At 37.3% G+C, this 21,562-nt stretch overlaps 1 protein-coding gene across 1 annotated transcript; it reads left to right on the forward strand.

Moving 5' to 3' along the window:
• Positions 1–1,058: 1,058 nt before the first annotated feature.
• Positions 1,059–17,870, forward strand: bbs2 (Bardet-Biedl syndrome 2). Its single transcript, XM_041796767.1, has 18 exons — positions 1,059–1,183; positions 1,695–1,829; positions 2,085–2,312; positions 2,741–2,866; positions 3,824–3,886; positions 3,992–4,069; positions 4,794–4,898; positions 5,151–5,237; positions 5,321–5,456; positions 7,391–7,530; positions 8,297–8,417; positions 8,515–8,686; positions 8,778–8,904; positions 9,481–9,600; positions 11,887–12,024; positions 12,282–12,394; positions 12,907–13,055; positions 14,686–17,870. Exons 2-18 carry the CDS (start codon positions 1,713–1,715, stop codon positions 14,790–14,792), a joined length of 2,127 nt encoding a protein of 708 aa, XP_041652701.1. The 5' UTR covers positions 1,059–1,183; positions 1,695–1,712; the 3' UTR covers positions 14,793–17,870.
• Positions 17,871–21,562: the final 3,692 nt, after the last annotated feature.

The raw sequence follows: 21,562 nt of genomic DNA on the forward strand, positions 1-21,562 counted from the left end.
CATTTTAAGTTATGCAACAAGTTAACTTACAATAAGGACCTACTGGTACTCTGCTAACTGACCTAGCATAGCCAGCCCAGCTTATTTGCGTAAAACTTTTACGGTCGAGCCGACTTTAGCCAAAGTCATGTAAGAACTATATTAGTTTTCAATGTAGCGGTGCACATAAGTTTAAATACCATTCATTTTTATGGCCCAAATCTCCTATCATAACCGAATCAAATCAAATATGAGAAAACGGTGGGCAGTGACACTTTTTAAAATCACATATGCTCTTCAAAGATTTTCTCTTGTCTTAAAAAAAAAGGCTCCATAGCAAAGGAATTGTCATTTGCTGCTTTGATTTGGTTATTTAAAAGATATCCTACAAGTACCACAACCCCAAATGAACACTACTGAAAGACTGGGTATTTTTCTTGCTTTAGGGGCGTTTTACGTTCAAACTATAATGAAAAAAAAAAGTTAGATAAAATGTGTTTTTAAACCAGCCTCTCCAGGTAATGTGTTGACTGTTTAGTAATGCAAATGTGTAAAAGTGTCATTTTTTCCTTAAAAGAGGAGCCAGAACACATTACACTCTTGAAATTATGAGAGGTCAAAATTTTGAGTCGAAAAGGCAAATTCATTAGATAAAATGTTAAAATCATGAAATTATGAGATAGTAAGCTGAAATTATGAGATAAGTCAAAATGAAATAAAATGTCTTGAATATGCGGTGGAAAACTCAACATATGAGATGGTAAGTCACTAGGAGATAAAAAAAAAAGTCGAAATAATGAGATGAAAAGTCAAAATAATGAGATATTAAGTCAGTAATGAGATCAAAAAGGTGAAATTTTAGATAAAAAGTCGAAACTATACTATGAAATAAAAAAATCTAAATTATTACATGTGTTTCTACTTTTATCATATCATTATGACTTACTATCTCATAATTTAAATTGAGTTTGCCGAAGTACTATTATATCGTATTTTATTTTTTCAAGTGGCGGAAATAGATTTCCACACATAGCACCCTTTCACAGAAAATTTTATTTTGAAAACCGCAGCAGGAAGCGGTTGATGAAAGGTAATCTTCTGTCACATCTTTCGTCTCATCACGTTACCGTGATATGTAGCGAGTTTAGTAGCTGTTTTACTCATTGTTTAGTCAATCCAACAATCGCGCTGAATACGTGATCAGGTAAGAGTACTTGGTACAGTTACTGAAAGTGATTTTATGGATATTATGGTAGTATAGATGTAGTTGTTCCTGCAACTCTTAAAGCAGCAACGTCCACTTTAGCTAGTTATGCTAATACATGGAAATTCTGGCAAATATACGAACATTTCCCATGTTTAGAAGGATGTACGCTGTAAATATACATTGATGCAGTGCTGACGCTAAGAGCGATACATAATGTATTTTTGTTGCAAGTTTGGATTGATGGTAACGGAAACGACTGGGAGATTAGCCAAATGAAAGCTTTAGCTTCCTGCTGTTGTTGCCAGGCAACATGACACGCCACTCTGTGTGTGGTAAAGCCTGTAATGACATTAGTGTTACAAAACCACTCATTGTCACTCGGTTACGGACACGGTAACCTGAATTTGTGACCTAAGGATTTAGTATAAAAAAAGATCGGCACCAATAATGACCTCCCTTTGTCTGTTGTCTTTTTTCTGCCCGTCTTTTCTCGCCTCTTTCTGATCAGGATCAGACAGCAGGCACCATGTTGGTTCCTATATTCACACTGAAGCTGAACCACAAGATCAACCCGCGTATGGTGACTGTTGGGAAATTTGATGGAGTTCATCCTTGTCTAACTGCAGCCACGCAGGCGGGAAAGGTGAGGTGCATCAACAAGTTAACTGCTCTGATATCACTAAAAACTGACAGAACAGCATGGTTGTCAGAACTCCAACACTTGATGTTATTCCTCAATTGTTTTTTTTGTTTTTTTGTTTGTTTGTTTTTTTTACAATTCCCATTAAAAACACAATTTTCCATTTAAGGATAATTTTGTCACTGATGTTTACTTTACCCCAGACTTTAAACATGTTTTTTCATTGCCTATCTTTTGCTCCTATTTCTCGTTTAAAAGGTTTTTATTCACAACCCTCATGCTCGTGATCAGAGACCTGCAGCTCACCGACTGAGTCAGAGCACCCAGGACTCAGACATCTCTCTGCTCAACATCAACCAGGCAGTCACTTGTCTAACAGCAGGAATACTGGGACCAGACACCACTGGGGACACTCTGTTGGTGGGATCTCAGACCAACCTGCTGGCTTATAATGTCCATGATAATGCTGATATATTCTACCGAGAGGTGAGAGGAGCTGAGGAATAAGGGGATGTAGGAATTTGATGTAGAGGAAGCCATTAATTGAAATGCAATATAACACAAATTAATCACAATCTAACTATGCACCATGAAAGTTTTACTTTACAAATTTGGTGTATGAAATTTTTCTTAACCCTATTATGTATACCTTGGGTTTTCAGTGGTGTTGGACTTTAAGAATGGAACAGAATCATGCCACTCTGGCATCTTGGTTTCAGGGTTTATCTTTGACATTGTTTGGTTTTAAATGACTATAGCACCCAAAATAAGTCTAACCAGCTTAATTGAAGAAAATATTGATAATATTTTGTGCCTTTGGATTGTATCTTCTTTTAAATCATTTTTTATTAGTATTCCTTAAACTTCCTGATAATCCAACTTTGTGTCTGCTTCCTCTCTGAATGTGGTTGTAGGTTTCAGATGGGGCCAATGCTATTGTGCTGGGGAAACTTGGGGACATCCTGAATCCTCTTGCCATCATTGGAGGAAACTGTGCCTTACAAGGCTTTGACTACGAGGGCAATGACCATTTCTGGACAGTAAGAACTAAGAAAATGTTATAAGAATACATCAAGTCTCACATTCAAGAGGTGCTTTTTATAAAGTAGCAATTTTTCATGAGAACTAACTAAGGCTGGGCAGTTAATCGAAATTTACCTTACATCGCAATATGTCATACTGCAATTTCAGAACACAGATGCTGTATTGTTTTATCAACATGAAATAAGTGTGAAAATACCAGTTTCATACTATTTTTTTGCAGCAGAGATTTTATGCTAAACACATCATGCAAACACCCAGGCAAGTTTTTTTCTGAAATAGTTTGCAAAAATCCTGCTTTCCCTATGTTTCTATATGTTTATTTCATTAAAGATAAGAATGACATAAAATTCAATTCCATTCAGTACAACAGTTCACATTGCTTTTGCAATATGAGTCAAAAAATTTGCAGCAAGATACTTTTTCAAAATTTTTTTGCCTTAGTTGTGGTGATGATTGCTCACATGGTTGCAAGTAAAACAAATCAGCCAATTGCTTGTGTGACTGAAGTGGATAAATAAGATAGATGAAAGTACGTCATACATTTAGATCCCTGCATCATCTAGTTTCATCTAAACATATAGGCCTGGCCTAAAGGAAAGAACAGTTTATGTTTAGTATATCTAATATTGTGTTGGTTGTAATATAGAAAGATTTATTGCTTGTGTTTGTTGAAAGATACACAAAATAAGGAACTTAAAAAATTAATCACATGTTGAATTGCAATCACAGTATTGAGGTAAAAAAATTACTTTCCCAAAGCCCTAAAACTAACAAGCTGTGACTGTTAGATATACCTCTAAATTCAGTTGGTATCATAGAGAAACATTAGTGAAATGAAACAGTGATCTGTTACACAACAAACCTAAATACAGATCTATTTTCACTTAACAGGGTCTTTAAATATATCAGGATAAACCATTAATATAAATATCTTACCCTTATCTTTTTTTAAGGTAACTGGAGATAATGTCAGATCTCTGGTGCTCTGTGACTTCACTGGGGACGGTAAAAATGAGGTGGGTCCTGATTGCCAGACATGCTTGGACATATTATTTTATTAATAGGCTATGTTTTGTTGTTGATTTGTTCATTATAAGCAGCTACTTATTTTGTGTCTACAGCTTCTTGTCGGATCTGAGGACTTTGACATCCGAGTGTTTAAGGAGGATGAACTTGTGTCTGAGATGACAGAAAATGAGGTACATGTTTTCAGTGTTTTTCACTGTTGACTCTAAATGCAACCCTCAAAACTCCACATTATTTAACCATGTAATTCTACAACAGCAACATTTGAAATTGTCAGTGCATTGTTGCTGCTTAATTCATTTTGTATTTATTATGAATACAGTTGATGTTACATGGATTGAAATTATAATTTCCCACAGCCTGCACTGCTGTGTACGCACAGATTTTAGACCTTGTGACCAGCCTTGTGGAGTTGCCTGGTGTGAGACAATATGACATTTGCTGTAGATAAGATGAATGCAACTTTACATAGTTTCAGTTAATCCAACATTCACTGTACATTCACAGTGTTTGGATAAGGTGAGCATATTGTTTAAGTTAGCTGTAATGGAATGCTGACTACAGGCCTGTTTGGATTTTGGATGACATTGTACAAGCTTGTCGTCCTGCTGGATATCATGCAGCCACAGTGGTCTCCTACTCAGCTCTTTAGTTAGGAAAATAGTTAGGAAAATACAAAACTAAAACATGAAAGATTCAGATTCTAAAGTTTATTTGTGGTGCATAAGGCCAACAGCAGCACCTCAGTGTTGGGGTTAGCGGTTTGATAGTGCATAGTGGATGTGATATTTTCTGTACTTTCTTTTGACACTAACTGTATCTATCTGTTTTGTGCTTTATTTAGTCAGAGCTATATTTATGATGAGACAAGTTTATCCTCTGTACTTCTCTATACAGACAGTAACGTCACTGTGTCACATGCATGGCAGCAGGTTTGGCTACGCTCTGGCCAATGGAACTGTGGGAGTTTATGATCGCACTGCCCGTTACTGGAGGATTAAGGTATTCCAATTATCCATGATAATGCTGTTATGAAAAGAGGAGTTTTCCTTATGATTAAACCATAAGAGTAGGCTTTAAATATTCTGTATTTCTGTATTTTTTTTATCAAACTTAGTTTTGAGGTTATTCTACATTTCTGTAGCCCTCATTTGCATGGCATATAAATCATGTACTCCCTAGTATTCAGCAGATGTAAATGCCACTTTACAAAGATCCATAACTTGAAATCATTCATCTCTCCATATCAATTAGTCCAAGAATCACGCAATGAGTATACATGCCTTTGATCTGAATGCTGATGGTGTGGTGGAGCTTATCACTGGCTGGTCTAATGGAAAGGTCAGCTCACAACATCTCATTCATTAATTTGGTACTTCAAGCTGGTCAGAAAATAGTTTATTCTCATTCTCTTTTTGTTTCAGATTGATGCTCGCAGTGATCGCACAGGCGAGGTTATTTTCAAAGACAACTTCTCCTCGTCTGTAGCTGGAGTGGTGGAGGGCGATTATAGGTTGGATGGACAGAAACAACTTATCTGCACCTCCATAGATGGAGAGGGTAGGTTGTTTGGGTGTACCTGTTGCATGTTTACTGTGAATAAGCTTATAAGAGGCGATTATTGGCTCTGGTTGGGGGTTGCATGGATCAGTAGGTTTATTATTGCTGGAATGCTTTAGCCTTTTTTGTCTTTTTATGTATTGTCCAATTTTTACATTATTAATATTAGGATATCTCATGATTATTAACATGTTTTGAGGTTTAAGGGAAAGAAGTTTGTGGCTATGCACGTGTTTCTGTATATTTCCTCATAAATGCATAAACCTTATACGGTGAATTTGCCAAAAGAAGAGAAAAATATGTAACTAGAAAAGCACTTGGAGAGCGCAGACCTCCGCCATTAGCCCTATCTCCAAATTGTTAAGAATCCTTTAAAAAATTCCTGGATCCAGACGGTGATCCGGCTCACTCCCAAAATCTAATTAGTTCTTCCTTATGCCATTTGTGACATTTCCTGAAAATTTCATCAAAATCTGTCTATAACTTTTTGAGTTATGTTGCTAACAAACAAACAAACAAACAAACCCCGCCGATCACGTAACCTCCTTGGCGGAGGTAACTATACTTGTCCCAGCAGACTCGTTCTAACAGCAGAGCACAATGGAAATTTAATTATTTGATATGATTTGATGTTTATGTGTTATTATCTGATCTTGTACGGGATCCAAATTCTGCTTTCTAAATGATTGCGGTGATGGCACGACAGCATAAAAAAGGGCAGAACTCCTCTTAGCTCAACTGTTACTTGAGCTTACAGGGGACATATTATGCAAAAATCACTTTTTCAATAAGCTGACATGCCAGATAGATTTGTTTCGCACATCCATCTGGAAAACCTTCAATACTAAGGGTTTGGGAAAGGGCAGAGGCTTTGAAAAAAACCTCAGAGGGTGATTGGATGAACGTTCTATCTGTCACATCTTTAAGGGCCAATCCAAGCAACAAAACACGTGACGTTGCCGCTTCTGAGGAGTAAATCCATAGAGAACTGCATAACACGAACCATGGCAACTGTACACATCAGTACATGACTTTTGTTGTTTTTGAAAAGAAAAAGACTCAATGCTGTTCTTTGTTCTTCTTTTAACAAAGAAATGTCATCAAGTTCTGATGAAACTGGCTCTTTAGCAGCATCCACACTAATGTCTTCCGCCATATCTGCACCGGCTTCTTGTTGCTGCTTTCTTACGTCACTACTATGTCGCGCCTGAAAGTACTGCCCCTTGTCGCTGATTGGTATATTCACTTTCTAACCCGGCCTGAATGGTTCAGACAGGAGCTGTAAGATGGATTGTGAGAAACACGGAAACGGTCATATCTGTCTGCTTTTCAAGGATACTTTTTTATGCTTTTCTAACAGAAATGCTAGCCTCTGGCCCCTCAAGTACCACAAAAATCCATTCCCTCACCCCCTCTCTTTCTCCACCTTTCAGAAAATGTGTGCTGAAACAAGCCATTCTCAGATTTTACCCTCATGATGTCACATGGGGAGTAAGCACCGCCCCCAGGTTCAGTTGGCCCTACTGCTTGAAAGAAAGTTCCACTCTCCTTCCCCAATCCTCCTCTCAACTGACAGCAGAGAGCCATGACCATTAAGCCACATCCATTTCCTGAGAGGGGTGGTGTCAGGGGTGGAGTTGACAGCTCAGTGACATGTAAAGCCACAGACACAGAAACAGCTCGTTTTTAGTGGGCCTGAAACAGAGGGGTTTTAGACATGTAAAAATCCAATACCGGAGTGTTTTTTCAGCAACAAACTTCACAGGCATGTTTCTGGGACCTCTGAGAACAATATAAACTTGTCTTAAAGGGGTAAAGTATGTACCCTTTAACCCAGACACAGCTGTTAAACCTACTAAACTTAATTTATTAGAACAGACCCTTTTAGCTCATTTCAGAATGTCATTTATTTTGTAAATGTGTTTATCATGCAGTTCGTGGTTACCTGCCAGCCAGCAAGGATCTTCAAGGGAATCTCATGGACTCCAGTTCTGAACAGGACCTCATTAGGGAACTCAGCCAACGCAGACAAAATCTGTTACTGGAGCTACGCAACTATGATGAGAATGCTAAGGTACGTGTATGTTTATTAAGGCTTTTTTTTATTTATCATATCCACTTTATAAAGTAATTCAGCAAATACAACTGAGGCATTGTACTTGGTTAATTAGATGTGTGGATAATTCAAGAGGGATAGATGTCTTGAGGATCTGTTTAAAAAATTATGACCACATTGACTTCTTTTCCCATATCTTTTGTGCCACATTGAAGCCCAGATTTCTTAAAGAGACACAAAATCATCCTGTTTGCTGAGCCAAATCACCCAAAAGCTATTTTAACATTGCTAAACACTAGTTAAATTTTCTCTACCGCAGGGAAACTACTTTTTAATTGTGTGTCATTTCTTCAGCTGAATTCCTCATGATTGCACATGAAGCAATGTCACATAATTATCCTCAGTTTGATTCTTTGTCTAATGTGTTTTTTTTTTTTTTTTTTGGTTATGTTTGTATGTTTTTGTTGCGCAACTTTTGGCGATTCCTTTGTTTTATAGAATACTGTCTTCTGTATAATCTAGATATGTTTTAATGAGTCTTTTTTCCCTTTCAGTTGGTTATGTATTGTTCATATTTACCATATTGGCATATTTGGCCATGTGTCTGTTTGTTAAGGGGATAGCAAAGTTCTCTTCAGCTTTTGCAATCAAATAAATCACAAAAGAAATAATAAAAACAAAATCCGTCCATGGAAGACAATCCTTAACAACAGGATTCTGACTTGAAATGTTTCTGTATTTAATTCACACACTAAAATTCATAGAAGCTGTACGTTTGTTTCAGGGTGTGTCAGAGACTAACAGTGTCATCCCAGCCAACACTCAGCTCCAGACGACACTGTCAGTGAGACCTGCTACAGAGGACCAAAAGGCTCATGTAGAGCTCAGCATTTCAACACCCAATGGTAGTGTTTTACCACACTAGCTAAGAATTCCACACATGTTACAGACTGAGTAAATATTGTACCAATAAGTCCCTTTATTTCTTTGTTTCCCCTCCAGAAACCATCATTCGTGCAGTGCTCATCTTTGCAGAAGGGATCTTTGAGGGGGAAAGCCACGTTGTCCATCCCAGTGCCCAGAACCTGTCAGGCTGCATCCGAGTCCCCATTGTCCCCCCCAAGGATATACCAGTAGATCTGCACATTAAAGCCTTTGTTGGAGGGAAAACTAGGTAAGATGTGTGCAATAAGGCAAGTATGTGTTATGTCATATGATTAGTTCTTTCCTGAAACACTCCACTTTTGATTTTCTGTCACCTTCAGCACCCAGTTCCACGTGTTTGAAATCACACGTCAGCTGCCTCGATTCTCCATGTATGACGTCACAGACTCCTCAGATACTCCAGCCACCGGCAGGGTCACCTTCAGCATCAATGACCGACCGCAGAGGGTAGGCTGTCAGAGGCTTTTACACACTGCAGTACCCAAACAGCATCAAAACCCAGCTCTGCTGTCTTTATTTAGTCTTTGTACTGATATGTTAAAATTGAAAGGGTGTAATATTGATGTCCCAGTGTGTGATATCCCATTTTCCTTGGTAGGTACGCAATTGTGAAATGCGGAGGCACAGCGTGTGAAAAATCAACAGGGGCTCCACACTCTGAGATATGCATACACGCACACAGCACTGTTCTGCTCTGCCAGCACTGATGTTAGACATTTAAACTTTTTTGGCCCTGTTATATCTCTGTTACTACTTCTGATGTCAGGTCAGGCAGGGAAATGGCTTTGCTCTGACATTTTACCTTTGTGTGTTACACATAACAGACAAGGTGAAAGAAAGGCACACCTTCAGCTGCCTATTGTTAAGGAGGTAGCCAGCATATAGTGTGTGATTAACTGTGATTCTTACAAGTCTTGTCATAAATTCAAGGCTATAACATGAACATACTATATCTCTTTTAGTTTTAACTTGATCTTTAGGGGTCCATTTATTCATCATTTGCATGTACATTTGTGTCTACAGGTGGTGATGTGGCTGAATCAGAACTTCTTGCTCCCAGAAGGAGTGGACAGTCCCGACATCACTTTTAATTCACTAAGAGGAGGGGGACTGCTTTCTATCAGCATGGCCAGCAATGGACAGGTACCAGCACGAAAGTACAAAGGCATCAGCATTGTTTGTCTACAACCCTGATAAAGCCTTGTGGATTACACACAGTTTTAACATTAAATTTTATTTCATTTCATTTTTATTAATTCTAGTTATGGTAAGTTCACAATTTTTCACAAAGAAATGTTCAACTTCATTACATTCCATGGCAAGAAAGGAGCAGGGAAAAGGAAAAAAAATTCTCATTCTTAAATTTACAACAGAAGCAATTTAATTTAGCCGTTTATCTCAAAACAAGAACATTTAGAAGGGAGGCAGTTTTCACAGACAAAATACAATGAAATCAATAGACTTCTCTTTAAGTCCCTTTATCATCTCATTAGTGTAGCAGAATGTGCATAACAGGGATTGTCTATGATCATCAGGATTATTTCATGAGTATTTAATAAAATGTTTATTCCAGTTATGAGTGCAATCCATCCGGGTACTTTTCCCAAATGATGCCAGCCTTGCTCCTTTCTTTGGGAAAACATTCCATCTAATTGACTCACAATAAACAGGAAAGACTGGATCGTTAGGGATTTAAATGGTTAAAATAAGACAACTGTACAGTTTAATGGTTAAAAAGAGCTCAAATCATATGGTAAGAAAAAAACATAAACATAATGACTTTTCTGAACATTATAACATGATAAAATAAAGAGAGTAATGGGCTTATACTCCTACAAAGTGGGCAAACAACCCCATCTTGTTACCAGAGATGTCAAAAACTGGCATCTTATAATTATGTGTATGTTAAACATGTTACCTGAGTTGAATCTTAACTTGAACATATTATTGGGCATGGCAGTATGTATTCAAAGAATCTTTTGACATGCAGGTAGATTGAAGCTCCTGCGGTCACAGGGTGACTGCTGGCTGAATGCCATCTGAATCCAAGTAGAGGAGCAAACACAAGCAACAGGTTACTTCTTTGCACTGCGTTGTCCTGTGACAACAGAAAATATATTTTAAATGTAATCTTTGAATAGGTTGGAGCATAACATGCTATGCAATGATTTGAAATTGTGTTTCTCTCACTGCTTGTGAATTTACCGATAATACATTCTCAGGGTCCGTTTTCATCCAAATGGGGGAGTTGTCACACTGGAGAGCAGGAATTTACGTTTTATAGCTCTCATCAATTAAAAGTCCTTGAACAATGGAAAATGTGATGAAATCAGTGGACTGGTTAGTTAAGATTGATATAGTTTTATTTTTGCCCAATTAGAGAAAGAACACAATTTAGATAGAAATTATAGAATCAATAGGGGGTGTGGTCAACCAAAGAAGAACTTTGCTGTCTGAGATAACACCCTCTTATCAACCAGTTAATTGAATGCTGGAAAAATAATACATTTTAAACAAACAGTTTAGTCATTGCACCCTAGTTGCTTGTCTAATTGAACTTTAAAATCAACGGAAATGCTACAGTTATGCTAATATTATGCTACAAAAACTTTTTGTAGCATAATACATTATTTTTAACCTTATTATGTTGGACTGAAATAACAACTGACTCAGAGCTAACTAGTGTCCAACTGCCTACATTCATACGGTTTCTGAAAATAAAACTATAAACTGGTTATCATAGCACAATAACTAATAAGAATCATATACAAAACAACTCCAGATAAACTGTTTCGTAACAATGATATTTGACAGGACCCACTCGTTCACACTGTGAGGTTTCTGAACACAGAGCTGTCTTTCTCCTTAATCTAACTCCCACAGACATTAACATTAACATGTTTTTTTTAATGAGATGATAAAGGGACTTAAAGAGAAGTCTTTGCTGACTTCTGAGTAAAACAGGTGGAGGCTTTGACAGGGTGGAGCTGAGACAAACAGCATGCAGAAAGGAGTGTGACTGACTTCAGCAGCACACAAATAAAAACCTGCACAAAAACATTTTATATCAGTTTCATTTTAACTACCAGAACGTACTCTATCTACTTGATTACCTATCTCTGCTTCCTCCCTCTCTCCAACCCTCTCTGTGATTGAGAGATTTTGGTTGGTACCAAATCTTGTAGACCAAATAGCTTGGGGGTGTCCTAAAAATGACATTTTTCAAAGACTTCAGAGTAATTCTTTTGGTTTCTAATATGTTATTATTTTTTACCCATAACGGAAAATTGGATTGTGATATCAAGGGCTATATTTACTTAACCTTACCAAGAGCAAAACATAACATTTTTGTAAGATGCAATGACTGCTGGCATTTCCAATGTAATAGAAAAAAAAGCTGGTGAATTAATGTCCTATTTTTCCTTCTAGATCACTCTGAGAACAGATGACATCGACCTGGCAGGAGATCTGGTCCAGTCACTGGCATCCTTCCTGGGCATAGAGGACTTGTCAGCAGAAGCAGACTTCCCAGGATACTTCGAAGAGCTACGTACAACTCTTACCGAGGTTCATATGTTTATAGAAGAAAACTTCTGCTGCTCTTTATGCTTTGAAAGACCAACACAAAATACCTTCTGTCAGTTGTTATGCATTCCTTTTTGTGTCAGGAGAGGAAATGTTGTGACTCCAGTTTTTTATTATTAAAACATAATCATGGAGTAGTTACAATTACAATTACAGTTCAAACTCTAACATCATTTTACAGAATAATAGACGTTACCACATGCTGGTTTAATTTAAATTCTTAAACATCTGTGTGCCAGGTGGATGAGTTCCACTCCGTCCATCAGAAACTGACTGCAGCAATGGCTGACCACTCCAACTACATCAGGAACATGCTGGTGCAGGCAGAGGATGCTCGCCTTTTGGGTGACATGTGAGTAACAATTAAAATTAATAGAAATTGATAATAGTCTATGGTAGACGATGGCAAAAAATAATATTTTAATAGTATCTATCATAGGCTATTTTCAGCAGACATATTTCACATGTTAGTTTAATTATTAACAGTTTTGTTGGCTCTGTGCCCTCACTGTCTGCTACTTAAATAGCCATAATATCACATGTGCTTGTTTTGAAGGCGTGAAAATAATAAGAGCCACGTTTTCCTTCTGCTTTGCCAAATCTCTTGTTAAGAGCGTCTGTTATATTTACTTTTGAAACAAAGAACAGTTGCACTTGTTTGTCATTTAATTTGACTCATTGGCTTAAACTAATAAATACTGCAGCAGCAATGCTGTTCATATGATGTCTGTTGTAATGGTTGTTGAGCATATATTTCAGAGTAAAGGTAAAGACCAGATTAAAGGTATTTTCTACCACAGGACCAAGCTCACTGTATGTCTTTCTTTCCTTTTTTTTCTCTTATTTCTCTCTTTTCCTCTTTAGGACAACTATGAAGAAACGTTACAGGGAGCTGTACGATCTAAACAGGGATCTGATCAACGAGTATAAAATCCGTTCTAACAACCATAATGCACTACTGGCCTGCCTAAAGTCTGTCAACCAGGCCATTCAGCGGGCTGGAAGACTCCGAGGTAGGCTTTTTTTGGTTGTACAATGTGTGTGACAAACAGAATTTCTTAATAGAAGTGTTGTTTGTGGGTTTATTGGCTTGGAGTCAAGCCTTTGTGTAGCAGAATGCACATAGCAGGGATTGTCTGTGACCATCTGGATTATTTCACAAGAGTATTTCATAAAATGTTGTCCAGTAGTGAGTGCAATCTAACCTTGCAAAGCAGATGGATACACCCATTTCCTTGTTTCTCACTGGTGAGTCCATCTTGCAAAGTTACCGTCTGTTTAGAAAGTGACAGGACCAATCAGCGACGGGGGGGCAGTACTTTCAGCGTAAGACATTAGCGTGGATGCTGCTCAAGCACCAGTTTTATCAGAACTTGATGACATTTCTTCATTAAAAGAAGAACAGAGGACAGCAGTGAGTTGTTTTCTTTTCAAAAATGACAAAAGTCATGTACTGACATGTCTACAGTTGCCATGGTTTGTGTTATGCAGATCTATATGGAGTTTATTCCTTGGTAGGTACGCACCTGCACCTCGATAGCGAAGACGTCACACATTTTGTTGCTCTGATTGGCACGTAAAGATGTGACAAACAGAACGTTCATCCAATCAACCTATGAGTTTTTTTTTCAAAGGCTCTGCCCTTTCCCAAACGCTGTATATTGAAGATTTTCCAGATGGATGTGTGAAACAAATCCACAACAAAGGGAAAGTTAAACAAACTGGTTGACAGTAAAAAAGGAAAGATGGGGTCTTTGGGGATTTAAATGATTAGAATAAGACAACCGTATAGTTTAATGGTTATAAGGAGCTCTAATCATATGGCAAGAAAGAAAACATAAAAAAATGACTTCTCTAAACATCATAAAATAAAAAAAGATGCAGGTTTATATGAGTGTGTGTTCAGATTCTCCTACAAAATGGAAAAACAACCCCATCTTGTGACCAGAGATGTTGGAAATTGGCATATTAGAGTTATGTGTGTAACTTGAGTTGAATCTTAACTTTTAAAATGTTACCATATGAATGTGTGAGGACTCTGTTGACAGGCAAGCAGACTGAAGCTCCTGCTGACACAGGGTGACTTTTGTTGTGAACTGTCAAAGTTTTGCCATTATGGACTATGAATCCAGTTTTAAAGGCAGCACTATTAAATGCTTTGTGTTCATGTCAGTTTAAAGCATTGACTTCAAGAATGACTGAGCTAACCAATAAAGCAGCCTCTTCATCTGTCTCATCAGCTTATTTTGATGCCATACATAATTTAATGAAGACAAATTTGAGAAGACAAGCTTAGCAGAGACTTGAGGCTCTCCACAGCTTGCTTTGAACTGTAGCTGCCAGAATTATGATTAAAATTATTTGCTTTTCAAACATTAATGCCATCCATTGTCGCTCAAATGTCTGCATTTACACAAAACAAATTTAGCATTTTAGACACATTCAGTTATATATTTTCTCCAGAGCAGCAATATGCGTAATCACAAAGGCACCCTTATTTAGGTGGCTCCTACAATGGGAGAAACAGTTCTAACACATTTCAGTACTATTTAAGCCTTCTGCAGTAATTTGTCCAACTTGTATGTGTATCAACATATAGCCATCTTGTCTCCTGAATTTCTCTGTTGCTCTCACTCTCCTCAGTGGGTAAGCCAAAGAACCAAGTCATCTCTGCCTGTCGAGACGCCATCAAGAACAACAATGTCAACGCGCTCTTCAGGATCATGAGAGCTGGTACTGCTTCCTCCTGAGGCTGGAAGAAGGAGGGAATCTGGTAATGGACTAAAAGATTTTTAAAAAAGGGATGGACATAATCACAGCCAACCGGCACTGTACTGTATGGAATGAGAGTGGACGTTTCAGCGCAATGATGGGACCATAACCAAACATGGACGCGGGGTTCACTTAGGCAGTTGGACTGGGTCAGGGTAGTAGCATTTAGTCATCCTATTTCATTGTTTCAGTCTAAACAGGCCAGGCAGCAAAATTTAGCCCCAGGTTTCTTGTGTGGCCTCTTGCACCAGCTGTGTTTATTTTCTGTCTGGACTTTGGGTGTAAAATTCACATTAAACCCTATGGTAAAACTAGGTATATGACCATTGTTTGGTTGCACCACAGAGATATAACTTTATCTTAAGTAGCAGAGCATCATTTCACAACTAGCCATAATACTGCTACAGAAATAACATTTTAAACTCCTGCTACTCCCTGCTAATCAGTAAAAAGCTTTTGTCTCAGTGCAGATCACTTAAGCCTACACCCTAATCCTAGGGCTAGTGTGATAAAACCATGGAGACACTAAGTAATGACATTGTCAACACTATGAGGTCACTTAATGGTGCTCTGTTTTTGGATGGATGAGAATACTTACTCTCCCAAAACAAGATCTAGAGTACAAATATAAGTCATGATACATATATCTCAATGGATTCTTTCTCACAGGGCTGAAGCATAAGTGAGTCCTGCTGTAAAAGTCATGATTCCTTCTGAGGGATGTAATCTATCACATAGAACGCACTGCAGACACCAAACAACTGATAAAACACCCTGTTCCTCATCATCCAACAAGTTATCCCCCTCTCAAAAAGATACCATATGACAGACATTTGTAATAGAGCACTTGACATCCACTAGGAGCTAGGTGTTATGTTTAAGTTGTAACTTCTGCATAGATTGGAACTATCTCAGCTGATGCAACCACTGAAATATTACTAGTGTGTAAACTGTCCTAAATTAGAACTCACATTCTAACTAATCTATGTTTGAACTGATTCATAGCTGGTACAACCAAGTACTGTACATTAAAATCTGAATCCTGCAAGCTCGTTCTTTTAAAATGCTTACAACCACATACTGCTATCCATCTCAGTCTCAGTCAGTAGCTGTGTGGAAGTGTGTGATTTAGTTACATTACAGTTTAGCTAAATGACTGTTAGGGCATGTGTAGGAGTCATTTGGCAGATGCGACTGTTAAAAGAGTTCAGCTGGACCAGAATTGTGTTGGACAGCTTCCCTTAACTCTTTCTGAAAAGCAAGGGAAGAAAAAGACAGTCTGAGTACAATGATACTTTAGAGAAAATTGTTTAATAGCGTTAATCTGAGTGGTTATAGAGTTTGCTGCAGTCTTAAAATCAGAAAGACAACATTTTTAAGTACCTTGCATTGGGGTTGGAGAATGTATTGAGTTTTTAAGATATCTCAATATATTTTCAATTATACACAGGGCAAGAAGATATTGTTCATATTGATACAGCTCAGGTTGATTTGAAAGAGAAGTAATGCCAGGGCTAACGCTCAGTAAAAAGATTGTTTACAGGACGACCAACGAACAGTTACAGTAGGGCTGGGCACTTTTGAAGCGTAACATGTACATACAATACAATCAATCAATCGGTCATATACTTACTGGCCACAAGATAATCTGTTCTAAAGTTTTAGTCTGAATAGGCATCATCATTTAATTAATTTGACTTAATTTAGGAGTTTTTTTGGTTAAAATCAAATGATATTGTCATATGTTGAATATCTTTGCATCAAATGTAGAAGACCTTAGTATTTTAATGTTTTTAGATAACAACATTTGCAGGAAAATTCCTGCACATTGTCTAAACCAGTGATTTTCAACAGGTCTGGCATCAAGACTCAACACCACCTTCTTAACAAAAAACTGGGGCACAAATTTGGTATATTTTTCACTCATGACCGAATGTCTTCAGTAAAATTTGGGACAGTTTGGGCTTGAGAAAGAGCAAAAAATGTGGCGAACCAAAGGGATGGTGACATGTCCACAATGGCTTTGTGATCTTCTTTTGGGGCCCAACCCACCAGTTGAGAAACAAGGGTCTAAACTAGTGGTTTCCAACCTTTTTTCCTTAGGATTCTCCCTATTCATATCTTTAAAAAAGCTAAGCACCCCCAGGACACACTCCTTACAAGTTGCCAACATATTTGTACATTTATCTAACTCTCTTCTGGATATAGATATGACTGAAGATCATCACTATTAATTCCACCCATGATAAAATAATATCACTTTTTCAGTCCGAAACACTTGGTGTTTTAAGAGTAAAGAACATTTGAATAACTTCAATTTAAGGAACTGTTGCCATAACCTTTGTGCAATTTAGACAGTGTGTAGGAGTGTCTGCAATTTTTGATCATAAAAACAGAGCATAACCTAATTAAACAACTTTTAATATCATTTGATTTTTGCTAGAATCATATCAACACTTATAATTTCAATATTGTGACAACCATTTGTTATTTCTTTATAGAAAAAATATCAAGTTGTATATCTTGTATTGCTGCTCGGCTAAAATATGCTGAGATATGATTTTTGGTCCATGTCACTCAGCCCTACCTTGCATAAACTGTTTATTGTCAGTAGGTAAGAGTTAAGCCAAATGTCCTTTGAATGTTCTAGAAATGTTCCAGATAACATTGCAAACTTGTCAGAAACTTTTCAAACTTTGCAGAACTGATCCAGTCTTTCTGTTTTCCACAAAGACATGAAAGTTAGGGAAAATCTTGGTCTTCTGCATGAGCACTCTGAATGTTTAAATCAGCAGTGATGTTTAGAGAAACTACAGCTGGAGCAGGACTGAGAGCAGCTTTTTCTCCAAAAGAGAGCCATGCCATTGAAATCAAGGGTGGTCCCGATACGTCGCTGCCCCTGGCTGTTGTGTGTTTGTGTGGTGTTTTTAGCCAAAGAGAACTATTTTAATTAACCAATGCCACAGAGGACCAATGCTGTTTCACTTGTTTACCTTTTTGTAGACTGTATGTGGATATTGTGAATGTATATTTGTGTTTGTGGCAGAAATGTATAATAAATTAACTTATGTTTTAAAGAAGATTGATTTTGTTGCAGTATCACACAGGAGTGATATTCTCAGAAATCTAAGCATTCCTCTGTTTGGATTTAAATATAGAGGTAAATAAGCAGTGAATACAAGCAGTGAGGCAGCAGTCCGTTCAGTTTTCTTTTTTCATACTGCATATCTGTGTTGTCTGCTGGTCTGAATGCATCTGTCAGTCTGTAGAACAGATGTTTAGCACACTCACAGCCAAGTCTCCCCAAGGCCAACAAGTCATGTATGCTAATATTTGATCCGTGTGTTTATTAGGGGATCTAACTCACCACTCACAGCTGCTTTTTATCAGCTGCCACTAAGCACCTGAGCTGCAGCAGTTGGGTTTTAGGAGACTGCATGGAAATAACTCTTTGAAAGACTATGTTTTATAAGGAATGACACAACAGATAGTTCCTATTGGACGAAGGCATTTCATGATTGCTTGTAAAGAGAACAACATTACGGGAACTATTTACAATGTGTATCACTCCACCTCAGTCAGGAGTTCTGATTGCTTTTAATTAATATTTACAGCTGCTAACAATTTAATACCTCAGAATGCCACAATACATTACACACTAGCTTTAGTAATTTTATGATAAGATTAACTCCTTTTAACATACAAATACAGGTGCATCTCAAAAAATTAGAATATCATCAAAACATTGATTTATTGCAGTACTTCAAAAAAGTGAAACTCATAAAGATTCATTACACACAGGCTGATATATTTCAAGTGTTTTATTTCTTTTAATTTTGATGATTATGGCTTACAGCTAATGAAAACTCAAAATTCAGTATCTTAGAAGTTTAGAATATTACTTAACCTATAAAAAGGGATTTTTAACACAGAAATGTTGGACTACTAAAAGTCTGAGCATGTAAAGTACTCAATACTTGGTTAGGGATCCTTTTTCATGAATTACTGCAGCAATGTGATATGGCATGGAGGCAATCCGTCTGGGGCACTGCTGAGGTGTTATGAAGCCCAGGTTGCTCTGATAATGGTTTTCATCTCTTCTGCATAGTGGAGTCTGGTATCTCCCTCTTCACAATCCACCATAGACTCTCTGTGGGGTTTAGATCAGGCCAGTTTACTGGCCAATCAAGCTCAGGGATACCATTATCTTTAAACCAGGTGTTGGTAGCTTTGGCAGTGTGGGCAGGTGCCAAGTCCTGCTTGAAATAAAATTGGAAAAATGAAATCTCCATAAAGCTTGTAAACAGAAGGAAGCATGAAGTGCTCTAAAACTTCCTGGTAGATGGCTGCGTTGACCCTGGACCTGATAAAACATAGTGAACTAACACCAGCAGATGACATGGCTCCCCAAACCATCACTGTGGAAACTTTACACTGGACCTCAAGCAACTTGGATTCTGTACCTCTCCTGTCTTCCTCCAGACTCTGGGACCTTGATTTACAAATAAAATGAAAATTTACTTTCATCTGAAAGAGGACTTTGGACCACTGAGCAACAGTCCTGTCCTTTATTTCCTTCACCCAGGTAAGATACCTCTGATGTTGTCTCTGGTTCAAGAGTGGCTTGACACCAGGAATGTCCTGGATCCGTCTGTGCGTGGTGGCTCTTGGAAGCGCTGACTCAAGCTGCAGTCCACGCCTTGTGAAGCTCCCCTAGATTCTTGAACAGGCTTCATTTCATAATTCTCCCATGGCTGCAGTTACTACTTTTGCTTGTACACCTTTTTTTAACCACATTTGTCCTCCATTCAACTTTTGTGTAGGCTACTGATCCAGACTGAGAGACAATTTAAAGGCTCAGGAAACCTTTTCAGGTGCTTCGAGTTAATTTGCTGATTAGAGTGAGACATCTAGAGTTTTCAATATTGAACTTTTTCACAATATTCTAATTTTCTGAGAAACTGAATTTTGGATTTTCGTTAGCTCTAAGCCATAATCATCAATATTAAAAGAAATAAACACTTGAATATATCAGTCTATGCTCAATGAATCTATACAATATATTAGCTTCACTTTTTTAACTGATCTACTGAAATAAATAAAGTTTTTCACAATATACTAATCTATCAGGATGTACCTGTAAATACTCACAATACCAAGCTTGGACCCTGGACACAAAGTAGAAGGCCGGCATAATAATACTCACATTTGCCCATATTGCATTATGAGCTTATAAAATAATGGCGTTTCTTATGTCTGAATTTATTGCATTTTATGCAAATGAGCAATGCTCTCTCTCTCAACGTGTAGATTTTACACACATATTTTTCATGCAAAACAAAAGCTTAAGCTTGTGATTAGCTGTTGTCAGAGTAATCATTGCAAATTAACCCTTTTATCGTATGAATTTTCTATTTTGAGAAAAAAAAATTTGATATGGTTTGTCTACTGAGCCTGCAGCTTTGTGCCAATGACTCAATTATAGCAGTGCTGATATTCAGTACAACATCACTCCCTCTTGTGTGATATTGCTCACTTATAGTTAGTTCTGACTGAGGAACAGGCTTCCCATGAGTGCTGATATAGAGTAATAGAATCACACTGATATACCTCAGAACACGCAGTAGAACCATTTTAACTCACTGCATTATAAATCTAAGCATACAAGAAAAATAAAAAAGGACAAGGTCAAAAGTAATAACAGACCAAACAGTAGTAGAGTGCACAAGAATGTTAATGTTGTTTTGCAACAGGTAAGTTTCTGTGAAGATGTGGAACTAGTTGAAGTGATCAATATTATCTGTTTATTAAACTGTTCATTTATTTGGTCAGTGAAGTGTAGTCCAGTATAACATCCCTCCCTTGTGTGATATTGCTAAATAAGGGAAGATCTCAAAAGTATCTGGTGCTCTCAGGGTTAAATTTCCACCACAGTGAAAGGCACTTTAACAAAGATAGCAGCAAATGAAAGTCAAAAGGCATTTGATTCCAGTTTGCATTTTAAATGTTTCTTTTTACAGTTAAGGTAGGGGAAAAGCAAAAAGCATTTTTGTGCACCATTTTATAAATATTTCAGACTGCAAAAGGGTGAGGACATTTTTTGGTATAGTTTGGAAACTCTTTTTTAAATTTCATATAAAAACAATTATACAAAAATAATAGTTGAGAAAAGTTAAGGTGATCACAACATGTGACTTCCAATTTTGAACATATTTGCCATCCAGGCCAAGGATATTATAGTTAACTCAGACTAACTTAAAAACCCAAAGGAATGAAATCATTTTAGTTATTGTTAAGTTTAGTTATTGAAAAATATGAAAACTTAAGAGCCATTTTGGTTCTAATCCTGTGTTTCACATTGCCAAAAAAGCTCAAACTCAAACTATTAACAACTAAATTAATACAAAGCATTTTTCCAAAATAAAAAGTAACAAACCAGCAATAAAAATTAATTAAAACTAAAACTGAGAAGTTAAACAAAAATTAACTGGGTAACTGAATAAAAATTAAAACTGATGCAAAATCTAAAACTATTATAAACTTAGTCCAGACAAACGTCTATCATCTGTGTGTTTTGTCAGTTCAGCAGCTCTACACCCAATAACCCGGCAGGATGAAAGAAAAGAAATGTTCCTTATAGTTGTGATTGGAAACACACATGTTGGTCCGTTCTATAGCTGCAGCTACATATGGTTCAGTAAAGACTCTGTGATCATAAATCAACATTACTGCTGCTGCTCTGTGTCAG

Source organism: Cheilinus undulatus, linkage group 9 (genome assembly GCF_018320785.1).
Source record: "Cheilinus undulatus linkage group 9, ASM1832078v1, whole genome shotgun sequence".
Classification (NCBI taxonomy): domain Eukaryota; kingdom Metazoa; phylum Chordata; class Actinopteri; order Labriformes; family Labridae; genus Cheilinus; species Cheilinus undulatus.